General features: G+C 39.1%; 1 protein-coding gene across 8 annotated transcripts in view; it reads left to right on the top strand.

Moving 5' to 3' along the window:
• Nucleotides 1-13,670, top strand: part of TRPC3 (transient receptor potential cation channel subfamily C member 3) — a 73,674-nt gene that overhangs the window by 15,020 nt on the left and 44,984 nt on the right. For all 8 annotated transcript variants that reach the window (XM_065545435.2, XM_015450791.4, XM_045392839.3 and 5 more), the window contains exons 2-3: nucleotides 4,497-5,268; nucleotides 12,289-12,477. In XM_065545435.2, coding sequence (XP_065401507.1) covers nucleotides 4,497-5,268; nucleotides 12,289-12,477 — 961 coding nt within the window. The remainder of the gene's footprint in view (nucleotides 1-4,496; nucleotides 5,269-12,288; nucleotides 12,478-13,670) is intronic.

Here is a 13,670-nt window from a genome sequence, read left to right as displayed (position 1 = left end):
TCCAACCATGAGAGATTCTGACTTAGTTCATCTGGAATGGGGCCCAGAAATCTGATTTCAACAAGCCTTCCAAGTGACCTTGAGGCAGGTGGTACTCAGGTCACACTTAGAGAAACCCTGTCGGAGGTCAGATGAGTTGATAGGAAAGTTATGAGAACTGAGGAGTGTTACTTGTATTTTAGCTTCTGAATAGAGTAGAGCAGAGGGTTTCCTATGGTTCCACCACAATATTTCTCAGAAGAGCCTTTCATCTGCTTAAGTGTTTTGTTTGGACAAATTCTAGGATCGCAAAAAGCATGAAAAAAAATGTTTTGCCTTAAAATGTATTGTCAGTGTCCTCATTCAGGCTGCCATGACAAAATATCATAGAATGGGTGACTAAAAAAACAAACAAACGGCCGGGCGCGGTGGCTCAAGCCTGTAATCCCAGCACTTTGGGAGGCCGAGGCGGGCGGATCACAAGGTCAGGAGATCGAGACCACAGTGAAACCCCGTCTCTACTAAAAATACAAAAAATTAGCCGGGCGCGGTGGCGGGTGCCTGTAGTCCCAGCTACTCAGGAGGCTGAGGCAGGAGAATGGCGGGAACCCGGGAGGCGGAGCTTGCAGTGAGCCGAGATCGCGCCACTGCACTCCAGCCTGGGCAACAGCGTGAGACTCCGTCTCAAAAAAAAAAAAAAAAAAAAAAAAAAAAAAAAAAAAAAAAAAAAAAACAAACAAACAAAAAAACCCAGAAATTTATTTTCTTCCAGTTCTGGAGACTGGAAGTCTGAGATCAGGGTGCCAGCATGTTCGGTTTTTGGAGAGGTACCTTGTAGGTGGCCACCTTCTCGATGTTTCCTTACATAGGAGGTAGCAGGGTGAGGGGAGCAAGCCCTTTTGTCCTATAAAGGCACTAATCCCATCATCAGAGCCCCATCTTTATGATCCTATGATTTCATAATAATCTCCCAAAGGCTCTATCTCCAAATACCATCACATTAAGGGTTAGGGCTTCAACATACGAATTTTGTGGAGACACAATTTGGCAGTTGGATATTACTAGCTATCTGTATTAGTCAAAAGATGCTTAAACATGGCCCTCATAGATCTGCGGGTCAGTGGTACTCCAATGCTTTTACTAGAAAGACATCCCTGCAGAATGTACTGTCACAGTGTTGAATGACCCATTGGATGAAGATCAGAGGGTAGGAAATTCCTGGCAAAATAATTTTAGTGTTAACATTGCTAGAGTTAAACATTCTGTCCCATTCACCCACATTCCTTCCGTATTTTTCATGCTAGAAGAGATACATTGTCAAGGCCAGCTGAGATTATGTTTATGTATTGTGTATGATGTGAATATTGACTCGTTCCATCAGTTCAGACTAATGAAATTTATCTTAGTACTATAAGGAAAGTTAACAAAAAGACACTTCGATTTGTGAATTTACCATGAGTGACATTGTCAGCTCTTTTATTTTGATAAAACAGTGTAATTTGTTCTAATTGAGATATCTGACTTCTCAGTGTCAGAAGTTTTTAAAGACAAAATAAAAATGACATGTGATTTGTTCTAAAATCAGACATTTCAGTTCAAATATATTGTATGGAGGTATAGCTTCTGAAGGAATAAGATAGTATTAAGAAAAAACCTAAAATACTAAGAAATAGAAAGGAAAAATTCATGAAAGAATGATGTCCTAATATTCTCAACCCAGTGTCTTTTGGGAGAAATAATAGGATTTTTATAAGTGATTTTCCCTGTAGGTAGCAATCATTAAATTAAAAGCCTTTCCACCAAGATGTCACACTTTAATAAGGGTTTATTTTTCCAAAGATAACCCCTCTGAGTATTGAAATTCTGACATATATACTCCGCATAGATTTCCTCTCATCGATACATAATATTTTATACAACATGGAATTTCTTGTCATTTGAAGAATATCAATTCATAGATTAACAATAAAAATATTGACCCAATGAAGTCAGTACCACTAATAGTCATAAAATATACTTATTGCTATCATATTTACAAGATTTGTTTAAAATCCTTGTCATAGAGTTTGGTCTTGAGACAAAGTTCTCTTCTATGCAGTTCTTGTCCACCTAAAAGTCATTATTATACCAACACACACCCCCCCACACACATGTCCCCCAACTCAGACTTGCACCCTGCCCTTGTCTCCCACACATACCACACATCATACACTCTACTCCACACCCTCCCCTACACATCATACCCTACTCATAACAGCCAAATACAGGACATTTATTTCACTTCAGAAAGATTATAATGTAATGATTTCTAATAAATACTTATATTTTAACATTTTGTCAACTAAGGGATTAAAAAATAAAAATTTTAATAAATAAAAATGTAAAACATTAATTTTTTGTTTAATAAAGAGATTCACACTGTGGTTAAAACTATTCAAAATATGCAAGAGGGTATAAATGAAAAGTGAAAGTCCCCCTTCCTCTATGACTTCTTAGTCCCAGCCCAGATATGACTTCAAAAGCTTCATGTGTTGATTTCTAGAAATTGCTACAAATACATATGTGTATATAAAACAAATATGTTTATTTAATTTTTAAAAGTTGATCAGTTGACACTAGTCGAGCCATTAGAATTGGGTGCCAGTCACAGCACTGTGTCCTTGCATAAGTCAACAAGCCTCTCTGGGGACCCCTTTAGTTGCCATACCTCTATAGAGTCAGGCTTGCCCAGCCACATTTGCCTTAGTCCCTATCCGGGAGACCTTCTGCCAGTGGCTTCTGTGCTCCTCTCTCTGTTTGGGGCCCACAGAGCTGAAAACCGAGTTGGCACTGGGCTGCCTCTGATTCCTCTTGCCAGGGAAGCTTCCCAATTTAGTCATCCACCCCAGGCACCCAGGGAGGCCGATATCCTCTCTAATTAATTTTCAACTTCTGACTCCACGAATACAGTTTTTTCGATGGTAGGAGGTATTTCTGGAATATATATTCTAGAAATAAAGCATTTTCTTTTCTAGCCATTCACTTTTAACTTTGACTTATTTGCTTCAAAAGTCAGTATTGTGGAAAAAGCTTTATCTGGTACTTTTTGGTACAATTCATCCCACCAAAAATCACAGATTTTTAAAAGGAAGTTATCTTGAATGTTGGAACTGGGTAAGGTAAGGTATAGATTTATACAATATTTGTGCAGTATTTTAATAGCCACCAAAATATTGCACAGACTATTGAAAGATTATAGATAGTCACAATGTTAAAAGTGTTTATTTAGCATTGTTTTTCAGAGACCCTGAATTTCTGAAAAAAGCTTTTTATTCATGAGGAAAATCTGGAGAACTTTATAAAATTCGATTTTATACCTGGCATAAGGATGATGCACAAGGAAATGAAATTATTTACCTAGCATCACGGAAATTAAGATGTGAACTCAAATCACTGTACACATCAATTGACATAACTTTTATAATGCAGCTAAATAAATCTCAACTAATGTGGTTGTGTTAGGATTTCAGTGCACATTGATCTGGATGTACAAATAGTGCCCAGCTGCTTTACTCACAAAGTAATTCTAGTGATTTTTAAACCATAATCAAACCTTATCCTTTCAGTTCCAAGAGGCAAATATGTAATACTAGTAATTAAATAATTCTCATTACAAAGGCACAATTGTTTTCAATGAAATCAATCTAGGTTGATGCTCAAAATTGCTAAATCTTGTCTGCATCTTTGAAAAGATAAATCCTGTAACTTGGGGATGGGTGAATCCCCTTAAGAGAAATGCATAAGGTGGAGGGTGTGGGGGCGAGTGGCACGTATCTGTAGTCCTAGCTACTTGGGAGGCGGAGGCGGAGGATTGCTTGAGCCTAAGAGTTCAGGGCTGCAGCTGTGATCTTGCCACTGCACTCTAGCTTGGGCCACAGAGACCCTGTCTCTAAAAAAATATTTAAATAAACAAAAATTTTAAAGAGAAAAAGATGAAACTAAGATCCTGCAAGATGATACTTGGCCTAAACCCTGTGCTTTTTTAGGGGGCTGAGGGTCAATGATTTTATTTAGTTAAAAGGATGCAATGACTTGGCAGGAGTGTTTTGGTCTCATTCTTGAAAAAATTAACTTCCCTTAGCCTTCAAGCCTAGTACTTTAATGCCAAGTACCTGCAAGCCTCAATGTCCAAGACTTTTAAGAGCAGAAGGTACGATGAGTTACATCTTTGCTAGGGTCACAAGGAAGGCATGGGTATATGGAAATTTTTATTATTCCATCTGAATATCATGTTCTAGAGAACAGGAGCATTTGTTCTGAAGGGCTACCGGCTCCCTTCTGGGATCTAGCAGCCAGGGTTAGATCACAGGTGTCACTTTCAGGCAAGTAGTTAGCAACGATATCGCTAGCAACTGAGCCGGCCCCCTGCAGACAGAGGTTTGCAGTGGGTACTGTGTATTACAGAAAGGGCCCTGACATGTGAAAGGAAGGAATATGCCCTAATATTCTACAGTTGTTTTATCGTTGCTACTGATTAGGTCCATGGAGGGAAGCCCATCCCTGAGACGCATGACGGTGATGCGGGAGAAGGGCCGCCGCCAGGCTGTCAGGGGCCCGGCCTTCATGTTCAATGACCGGGGCACCAGCCTCACCGCCGAGGAGGAGCGCTTCCTCGACGCCGCCGAGTACGGCAACATCCCAGTGGTGCGCAAAATGCTGGAGGAGTCCAAGACGCTGAACGTCAACTGCGTGGACTACATGGGCCAGAACGCGCTGCAGCTGGCTGTGGGCAACGAGCACCTGGAGGTGACCGAGCTGCTGCTCAAGAAGGAGAACCTAGCGCGCATTGGCGACGCCCTGCTGCTCGCCATCAGCAAGGGCTACGTGCGCATCGTAGAGGCCATCCTCAACCACCCTGGCTTCGCCGCCAGCAAGCGCCTCACTCTCAGCCCCTGCGAGCAGGAGCTGCAGGACGACGACTTCTACGCTTACGACGAGGACGGCACGCGCTTCTCGCCGGACATCACCCCCATCATCCTGGCGGCGCACTGCCAGAAATACGAAGTGGTACACATGCTGCTGATGAAGGGCGCCAGGATCGAGCGGCCGCACGACTATTTCTGCAAGTGCGGGGACTGCATGGAGAAGCAGAGGCACGACTCCTTCAGCCACTCGCGCTCGAGGATCAACGCCTATAAGGGGCTGGCCAGCCCGGCGTACCTCTCGTTGTCCAGCGAAGACCCAGTGCTCACAGCCCTAGAGCTCAGCAACGAGCTGGCCAAGCTGGCCAACATAGAGAAGGAGTTCAAGGTAAGCTTTGCGCTCTACCCCGGCTGCTCTGCGTGCTCACCCACTTCCCCACTGCTGCCTGGCCCGCTCTGCCACCGTTCGTTCCACATTCGATTTTGCCCAGTGAATGTGAAATCACGAGGGACTGAGAGCATCATTCAGACCTCGTCTGATGTTTTCTTTCTCCCTCTCAATGATGGTGCTGTGACAAATTCGCTTTGGGGATCCAGTATTCTGGATCAGAGAGCTATAATTATGGTGCCGCTCTGTGTTCTGGGTAAGCATTAAATAAAACTCAAGATTTCTCCCCTTTTTGCTAAAAGGAGGGTTTTGGTGTGACTTTTTGTCTTCCAAATCCTTCCTCCTGTTTTGTAGTTACTTGTATGGTAGAACATAAGTAGTAATAGTTTGTTTTATTTCCCCTGAGGGAGTGTACCGTTTCCGGAGTTCCTGCAATACTAGGTCTGTGTTGGACTGGACAGAGCAAGCTCCCATTCCATCTCCACGATAGTGTTAGTTTTGAATGCACTGTTCATTGGCCCAAGCATTTGTGTATCCCTTTAGAATCAAAAGTCAAAAGACCAATAAAAAATACTATTAAAGTCATTTCACTGATATGACAAAATGCCTTTCCCTGAATTCCGCATATGTATATTCAGAATGGTGAGCCGCAGATGTCAGTTCAATCTAGAAATATGAGGACAGCAAAGTGATTTGCTTTAAGGGATTTTTTTAATGAGTGAACTTTTTTCCTGGACATTATTTTCAGTCAAGCAGTATTATTTATTTTTATAAAAATTATACATTAACGACAGGTCATTTTTATTTTTTGATCAGTTGCTACCTCCTCCTATGCATTTTGATTGGCTACTAAATCTGGGTATTTCATAGTTCTGATCAATATCATTTAGACTGTTTTTGACAGGTTCTTGTCTCCCATTTCCCATCTAAAAAGATGATTGTAGACATCAATTCCTTAAATTATTTTCTAGATGCTAAGTTAATCTTTTTAGTTGAGTGTTATGGTGTCAGATCACAGAAAAAGTGATTATTCTTTCACATCTGAATATAGTTTTTATAGTTAGTGAGATTTACACAAATGCAACTAGCAATATAATTCAGGTTACAGAAAATATACTTTGTCCCGGTGTTGCAAGAAAATGGTGGGAAAGTGGTCCCATCCCTTTTCCATACACACAAAATTCCCTGGATATCCATCAATGCTCATTTTGTCCCAGTGGAGATCTGGACTTACTATAATTTTGTTAATCCATTAAAATTTTTTTCTGATGTAAAAGCTACACACATTTATTGTAAAAAATTTCCAAAAAAGGTAAAATACAAAGAAGAAAGTAAATGTTACCTTATATCTAATCCCTTTGAGGAGATTCATTATGTGGTATTTGAAAAGATTTATTTACTTGGCCCCCAAATGATTTTTTTTTTTAGATAGAACTCAGAGCAAGTTGGAAACTCCAAATTCTGTTTAGAGACAGCAGAAAAGCACGTAGGTAAAGCACTTTTAAATATCACTTTGTTATTTTGAAACAGTAATTAAAACATAATTCTAAACGTATTTATTTGCCACTGTTTCAAATGCCACACAAACCTTGTTTTTACACATTTTTCTTGATATATACTGAAAGTCTGCAAGAGATTCTATAAAAGGGAATATTTTCTAAGATCATGTTTTAATAATTTACTAAAGATGGTGATGTTTGCAATTCCACCCAGAGACGTCAGCTCAGTGCAACTATGGTAAGAGAATTTGTTATTCATAGTTTTACCCTGAAGCTGGCTAGATACATATTGGTAATGCTTAGAATCTCTTTCATTGTAACTTAAAGAGTCACCTCTGATAACCTTTCAAGGGTGGGGAAATATCACAAATGAAGAGGCAAAAAGAGAGAAAACACAGTTGAATTCTAGAGAACATCTATAAAGCTGCCAAATATCTATAAGGATATGCAAAAATCATCTAAATCTCCCAGTTCTTTTTTCTAGATTATATGGAAAGTGCTTGTGTAGCAAGATAGCCCTCTCTGAGCCGAAATTAAGACAGTTCTTTAGAAATTATAGTCTCCGAGGACTTCACGTCTCTCTCCCCTAACTCAATGTGCCTTTTCTCTCTCATTTTTACCTGTCCTTGTTATTCCTTTCTTATCTGTCTTTATTTCACCTTTCTCCCCTCTTGTCCCATGTTCATGTCCATCTGTCAGGGCTTTAGACAGACAGAGAAAATAGTGCTTCCATAGCACTGACCCAGAGACTCTGAGCTCTGAAAAGGCAGTGAAAATGAAGCTCATTTCTGAGGCAAGCAGGTAACCTAATTTGCCCTATTCCATGGTGTTCGCTATATTCTTCCCATGGGGACTTTGAGCTCAAAGTGTTAGCCTTGAAATAAAAAAATAGTTCCCTAGTGAAAAAGAGGTGATTTTTTTCCTTTTAAAACACCTATATTTATTTTATCTTATCAATGGCCCATAATATCTAGTATCTTACCCCTGAAATTGCCATCATTTAGGTGCTTCAGAGAAGATTCTCAGCCACTCTGCAGTTTTCACATTTCTTTGAGAAATGCAGTAGGCATGGTGCTGAAAACATGTGAAGGTCAATACCCTAAGAGGTCAAACATTCTAGGATACAGATTTAGATAAATTAGTGGAGGATAGCTCCGTGACAGGTTATTAAAGAAATATTTTGGATGTGCAAATGCCATTTGAAGCTATTCTGAGAAACAGAATATTGGAAGGATAGACTCTTGGTCTAATCCTCCAAAATGTCAGTGGCAAGGAAGCCAGTCATTTATTAAGCTGTGAGAACGCAAATTGAAATTTTCTAGTTCTGACTGAGCCATGACGCACCTTTTTTGTAAAAATAAGGAAGCGGGGAGAGGCGTTTGCTTCCCCGTGCCTCAGTTTTCCTCTCCTTAAAGTAAAAAAACAATTTCACCTTATATCACACTACAGCTGTAAGGAAGAAAAAAAAATGAATATAAAAAGCAAGATGACATTTTATAGCAGGAAAATACTCTAGGAATCATCTTTAATTTTGCAAAAGAGAAAGCAAAGGCTATAGGCAACATTTCATATGCTAAGCCTAGATTTGAGTGTCTTGAGTCCCAGTCGTAGGTATTGTATATAATATAATGTACCTGGTAATATCGAAGCACTTAGCACCTAATTTGTACCAAACATGTTCTAAGCATTTAATCCTTATAGTACCAATATTGGGTAGGATTGATTATTCATGTCAGAGACGTAAAGTGAATTCCACAATATCACACAGCCAGTAGGTGGTAAAGCAGTATTTGAGCCCAGGAAGTCTGGCTTCAGACTCTATGCTTTTAGTCACTATGATAACTTGCCTCTTTTGTTATTAGGGAAAGGGCCTGACAGAACCAAGCCTGTTAAGAGTTGAATTTCAGTTTTCCTCTTCAGGATAAAAAAGGATTAGAATGATAATTAAACCACATACATTAAAAGGAGTGTGCAGAACCTGTTGATATATTGTAATGAAGACTGAACTTCATTATTCTTCCTCTGGCTTGAGTGGATCCTTAGGGTTTTAAGTTCTGCTCTATAGGGTGTGCAGTAGGTCCACCTGCTAACTGTGGAGGGCTGTGGTAATGGATGAGTGGTTTATTAAAGACCATTATGCAAAAGTAACTTAAAAGAAAATTATTAGAAAATGTAGACCAGAAAATGGTCTGATCTGTGAAGTAACATGGTGGAATTACCATTCAATGCGGCCTCATGGTGGAATTAAGAGTCGATGTGGACATGATTGCTTTTACAGCTGAAGAGAGGCTGTTCTTAGCTGGAGTTCTCCATCTTTCCCGGCGAGCTCTGCATAGGTTTAAAAAAAGGTATCCAATTACTGTAACAAAAGAAATCACCATTATCTCCAGTTCTGATTATTTTCTGCACTCTGGCAACAGACTTCTTTAAGTGGGAAATGTTTAAATTGTTATAAAAACAAACAGTGCTGTCCTTGCAGCATGTTTGATTATCAGTTTTTTGGATTATTTACTGATCTTTCAGTGGATGTGAAAAAAAGCTTTCCTTAAAACTAAACAGTTTATAGACTATAATTTTATAGGTAATGAGTTATTATTTAGGCATTACTGCAGATGTGGGTACTAAGTTTTCTTCAAAGCATGGAAAGTAGCCTCTTTCTATTTCTGATCAATGGAGAAATGACCACCCTATGTTGTACCAAATCTTACAGAACAGTCTGAACTGAAGAATAACATGAGGAAATTTCATCTAAAAAAATCGTATTAAAAGGGAAGCTTTATATGGAAACGGGCATGGATTTAATACTTCTTCTGGATGCTATAATAAAATATTTCATTAGTCTTTCAGGAATGGAAAGCAGATGGATATTTAACTGACACTCTGCACAGAAACCAGAGACTGAACATTTTATTAATTTTATCAGTTGCATGGTACCAACTTGAATGGAAACTAAAGATTGAAGTTTTATTCATTTTATCTGTTCCCTTATGAGGGGAAAAGGATTAACTGTAACTGTTCTTTATCTGAATTTCTGATATCTGAAATGGAAACTATTCTAATCTGTGTAGCCTTTAAACAGTCTCTCTTCTTCTTGTTTATTTTAGCTGATGACGTGGTTTTGCCCATCAAATCACATTAATTATGTAAAGGAAAAAAATTGGAATTCTTCACGTCTTTTATTTAAGTATGATTTTTGGAAGCCCAGTAATTCTACTGTGCCAAATATTACTTAGTTATATAGACACTTACAGTGTCTCAGGACATGTTACAGTGGGGAATTCTGTTTTCCTCAAGTGTTCCACATTAGATTATTATCTAGTTAGCCTTCCTAATAGGCTAGAATTTTAGTGAAAGTCATAAAGTGGAACTAGGGTTTCCAAAAATGAGACACTTTCTCAGGAGATGGTCATTGACGCCTTCATTAGAACAAACGGACTAGAAACAAAGCTCCATTCAGAAGGCAACAAGGAATGCTACCAACTGACTTACTTATAGTAGTCCACAGCAGTATATAAGTATGCAAATGAAATTAAAGATTCATGGATTATTTTTAGCAAGGTGTTAGTTCCAGTGGCCTGGAAATTTTTCTCTCAGGTACTGAATTCTGTAACCCTTGAGAATTCCATTACATACAATGATATATTTCTCTTCTTCTAGTTCTGCAGGGCACAATAATATGCCCTTCAGAGAAACAAACAAACAGAAAACCCTCTGTATACAGGTGGGTATCCATCTACCTCTCTACAGTCGTTCTAAACCAATTATTCTCAAACATAACATGTATCAGAATCATCTGGAGGGTGTGTGAAAACACACACAGATTGCTGGGCCCTACTTCAGTTTCTAAATCAGGACATGTGGGCTGGGGTCTGAGAATTTGCATTTCTAACACATACCCAGGTGCTGCTGATGCTGCTGTTCTGAGGACTACACTTTGAGAAGCAATGTCTCCAGTAAGGCAAGGGATAATGAACTGGACAAGTTATTTTTCACTGTCAACCTAAATAACAGAGAGAGAGGTTCTCTAAAAGAAAATGAGGCCGGGTGCAGTGACTCACGCCTGTAATCTCAGCACTTTGGGAGGCCCAGCTGGGCAGATCATTTGAGGTCAGGAGTTCAAGACCAGCCTGGCCAATATGGTGAAACCCCATCTCTACTGAAAATACAAAAAAATAGCCGGGTGTGGTGTCACCTGCCTGTAATCCCAGCTACTTGAGAGGTTGAGGCAGGAGAATTGCTTGAACCTGGGAGGCAGAGGTTGCAGTGAGCCAAGATTGTGCTACTGTGCTCCAGCCTGGTGACAGAGCAAGACTCCATCTCAAAAAAAAAAAAGAAAAAAATAGAAAATCATATTTATCTGGGAATGTAATATTGCAGTGGAAATACAAGTGACATGGTAAACTCTGTGTATTCAGGGAGGTAAAGAAAGACAAGTTTTTTAAAAGAAAAGTGAGGAGGGCTACGCTCCAGGAACAATAACAAAGGCAGAGCTAGTCCAAAGTTGTACAGGCAGTTGCTGGGCAGACGTCCTCACAGAGGTATTTTTTGTGTAAGGTCGCGATGGCCTTTATGCAAGGTTATAGTTTTTGCACCCTCTTGTGATAGTTTTGTGTGTGAGAACCCTTCCTTCATGGCTTTCTCTGACTCTATTAGTCAGGGTTTTTTTGTTTTGTGTTGTTTTTAACACAGTTGACTTAGTTTTGACAACTTTCATATCACATATAGTTGATCTTCTACATCAAATTGCCATTTTAGAAAAATGGCCATTATAGAAAAATTTCCAATGTAGAAATGGTCTTGTTTTGACTTTACAAGAACTATTGTTTGTACAAAAGAGAGAAAACTCTTTGATCCTTTGGTCTTTCAGCATACAATTTTTTGAGTAAATGCTTTTTAAAATTTTTAATTGACAAATAATTATTGTATATATTTATGGGGTACCATGGGATGCTTCGATAGATGTATACAATGTGAAATGATTAAATCAAGCTAATTAACATATCTATCACCTCACATTACTTTTTGTGGTAGTGAGATATTTGAAATTTACTCATCAATTTTGAAGTATATAATATAGTATTAAAGCTATAGTCACTGTGCTGTGCAGATAGATCTCAAAAACTTACTTCTCCTGTCTAAATGAAACTTTGTTCACTTTGACCAGTATCTCCTCATTTCATCTCTACTTTACCCTACGTCTTACTCCCACCCCCTGCCTCTGGTAGCCACTTTTCTATTCTCTGAGTTTGACTTTTTTAGATTCCACATATAAGTGAGATTATTATCATGCCATTTTCAGAACTATCTCGGATGGTTGGGCTGTTTGCAGGAGAAGGAAACCTGGCTAAGGGGTTGGGTGGGTGCAAATCCAGCCTGTATTCAGTTCAACAAGCCTTGCATCCAGGTAGGCTGCAGCTTTCTACCCCCAAAAGAAGGGATACCTTTTTCTAATTCACCCAAACACTTTCCATTGAATAAAAGCAAATTATTTTTGTTAAAACACTAAATCTCTTGTTCTTAGAATGACTATCGGAAGCTCTCCATGCAGTGCAAAGACTTTGTAGTGGGTGTGCTGGATCTCTGCCGAGACTCAGAAGAGGTAGAAGCCATTCTGAATGGAGATCTGGAGTCAGCAGAACCTCTGGAGGTACACAGGCACAAAGCTTCATTAAGTCGTGTCAAACTTGCCATTAAGTATGAAGTCAAAAAGGTGAGTGGGCCTACTTTCATCTAGTGCCATATTAGAATAAACATGTAATACAAACTATGCCATAATCCTAGGAAAATTATTAAAATAATAAGACTAGATGCTAGTAGGCTGGGCAACATGGTTAGACCGTGTCTACAAAAAATAAACAAAATTAGCTGGGCATGATGGCATGTGCCTGTAATCCCAGCACTTTGGGAGGCCAAAGCAGGAGGATCACTTGAGGCCAGGTGTTCAAGACCAGCTGGGCAACTTAGCGAGACCCTGTCTCTACTAAAAATTTAAAAATTAGCCAGGCATGGTGGCACGTGCCTGTAGTTCCAGCTACTTGGGAGGCTGAGGCGGGAGGATCACTTGAGCCCAGGAGATTTGTAGCTGCAGTGAGCAACGATAGCACCACTGCACTCCAGCCTGGGCAACAGAGCAAGCAAGTCCTTGTCTCAAAAAATAAAATAAAAAATAGATGCTATTGATAAAAGGTTTTTTTGTAGGGGGTAAAGTTGCAAGTTAAATGTGTAGCTTCTGATCCTTTCTACTTTTTACCCATGGTGGGACCTTGAATAAGTCATAAATTTGTAAATTTCAGTTCCCTCATGTACCAGGAGGATAATATCTCTTATCTATCTCAGGGTTTTCGTGGAATTTAAATGGGTTATGATATGCAAAAGCACTCTGTAAAATGTTAATTACAATACAATTAATAATGCTGTTACCTGTATATGTTTTTGTAAGGCACTTTTACATTCTTATGTGAATCCTTGCAGCAAGTCTGTTATTATTCATTTTATCTACAAAATATGTCAGTAGATGATGGGGTTTCTATTCTACAAGGAAACTGAGGATTGCCAAGCTTCAATGGCATGTCTAAGGTCACACAACTATGGAGTTGGTCATGCAGGTGCCAGAAATAAAAATTATGATTTTTTACTCTGGTTACTGCAGAAAAACGGTTATGTGTTTCTATTTGCCAACTTGTATGGGGCTTTTAAATAATTCATAAAAATTGTAGTTATAATGTTTCACAATAATAAACATCTCAGTTATCCAGAATCCAATACTTTATACATGTTATATAACAGATTTTTTTGTACTTTAAGAGAAACTGATAAATCACAAAGAAATAATCTGTTATCAGCTCTGGTTTTATAAAGTTGATCAATTTACAAAGAGACAAGTGTTCTGTCTTTTCTGCAGTG

This window comes from Macaca fascicularis, chromosome 5 (genome assembly GCF_037993035.2).
Source record: "Macaca fascicularis isolate 582-1 chromosome 5, T2T-MFA8v1.1".
NCBI classification, from domain to species: Eukaryota; Metazoa; Chordata; class Mammalia; order Primates; family Cercopithecidae; genus Macaca; species Macaca fascicularis.
The sequence above is the reverse complement of the archived record's forward strand: the minus strand, read 5'-3'. Positions and strand labels throughout refer to the sequence as shown.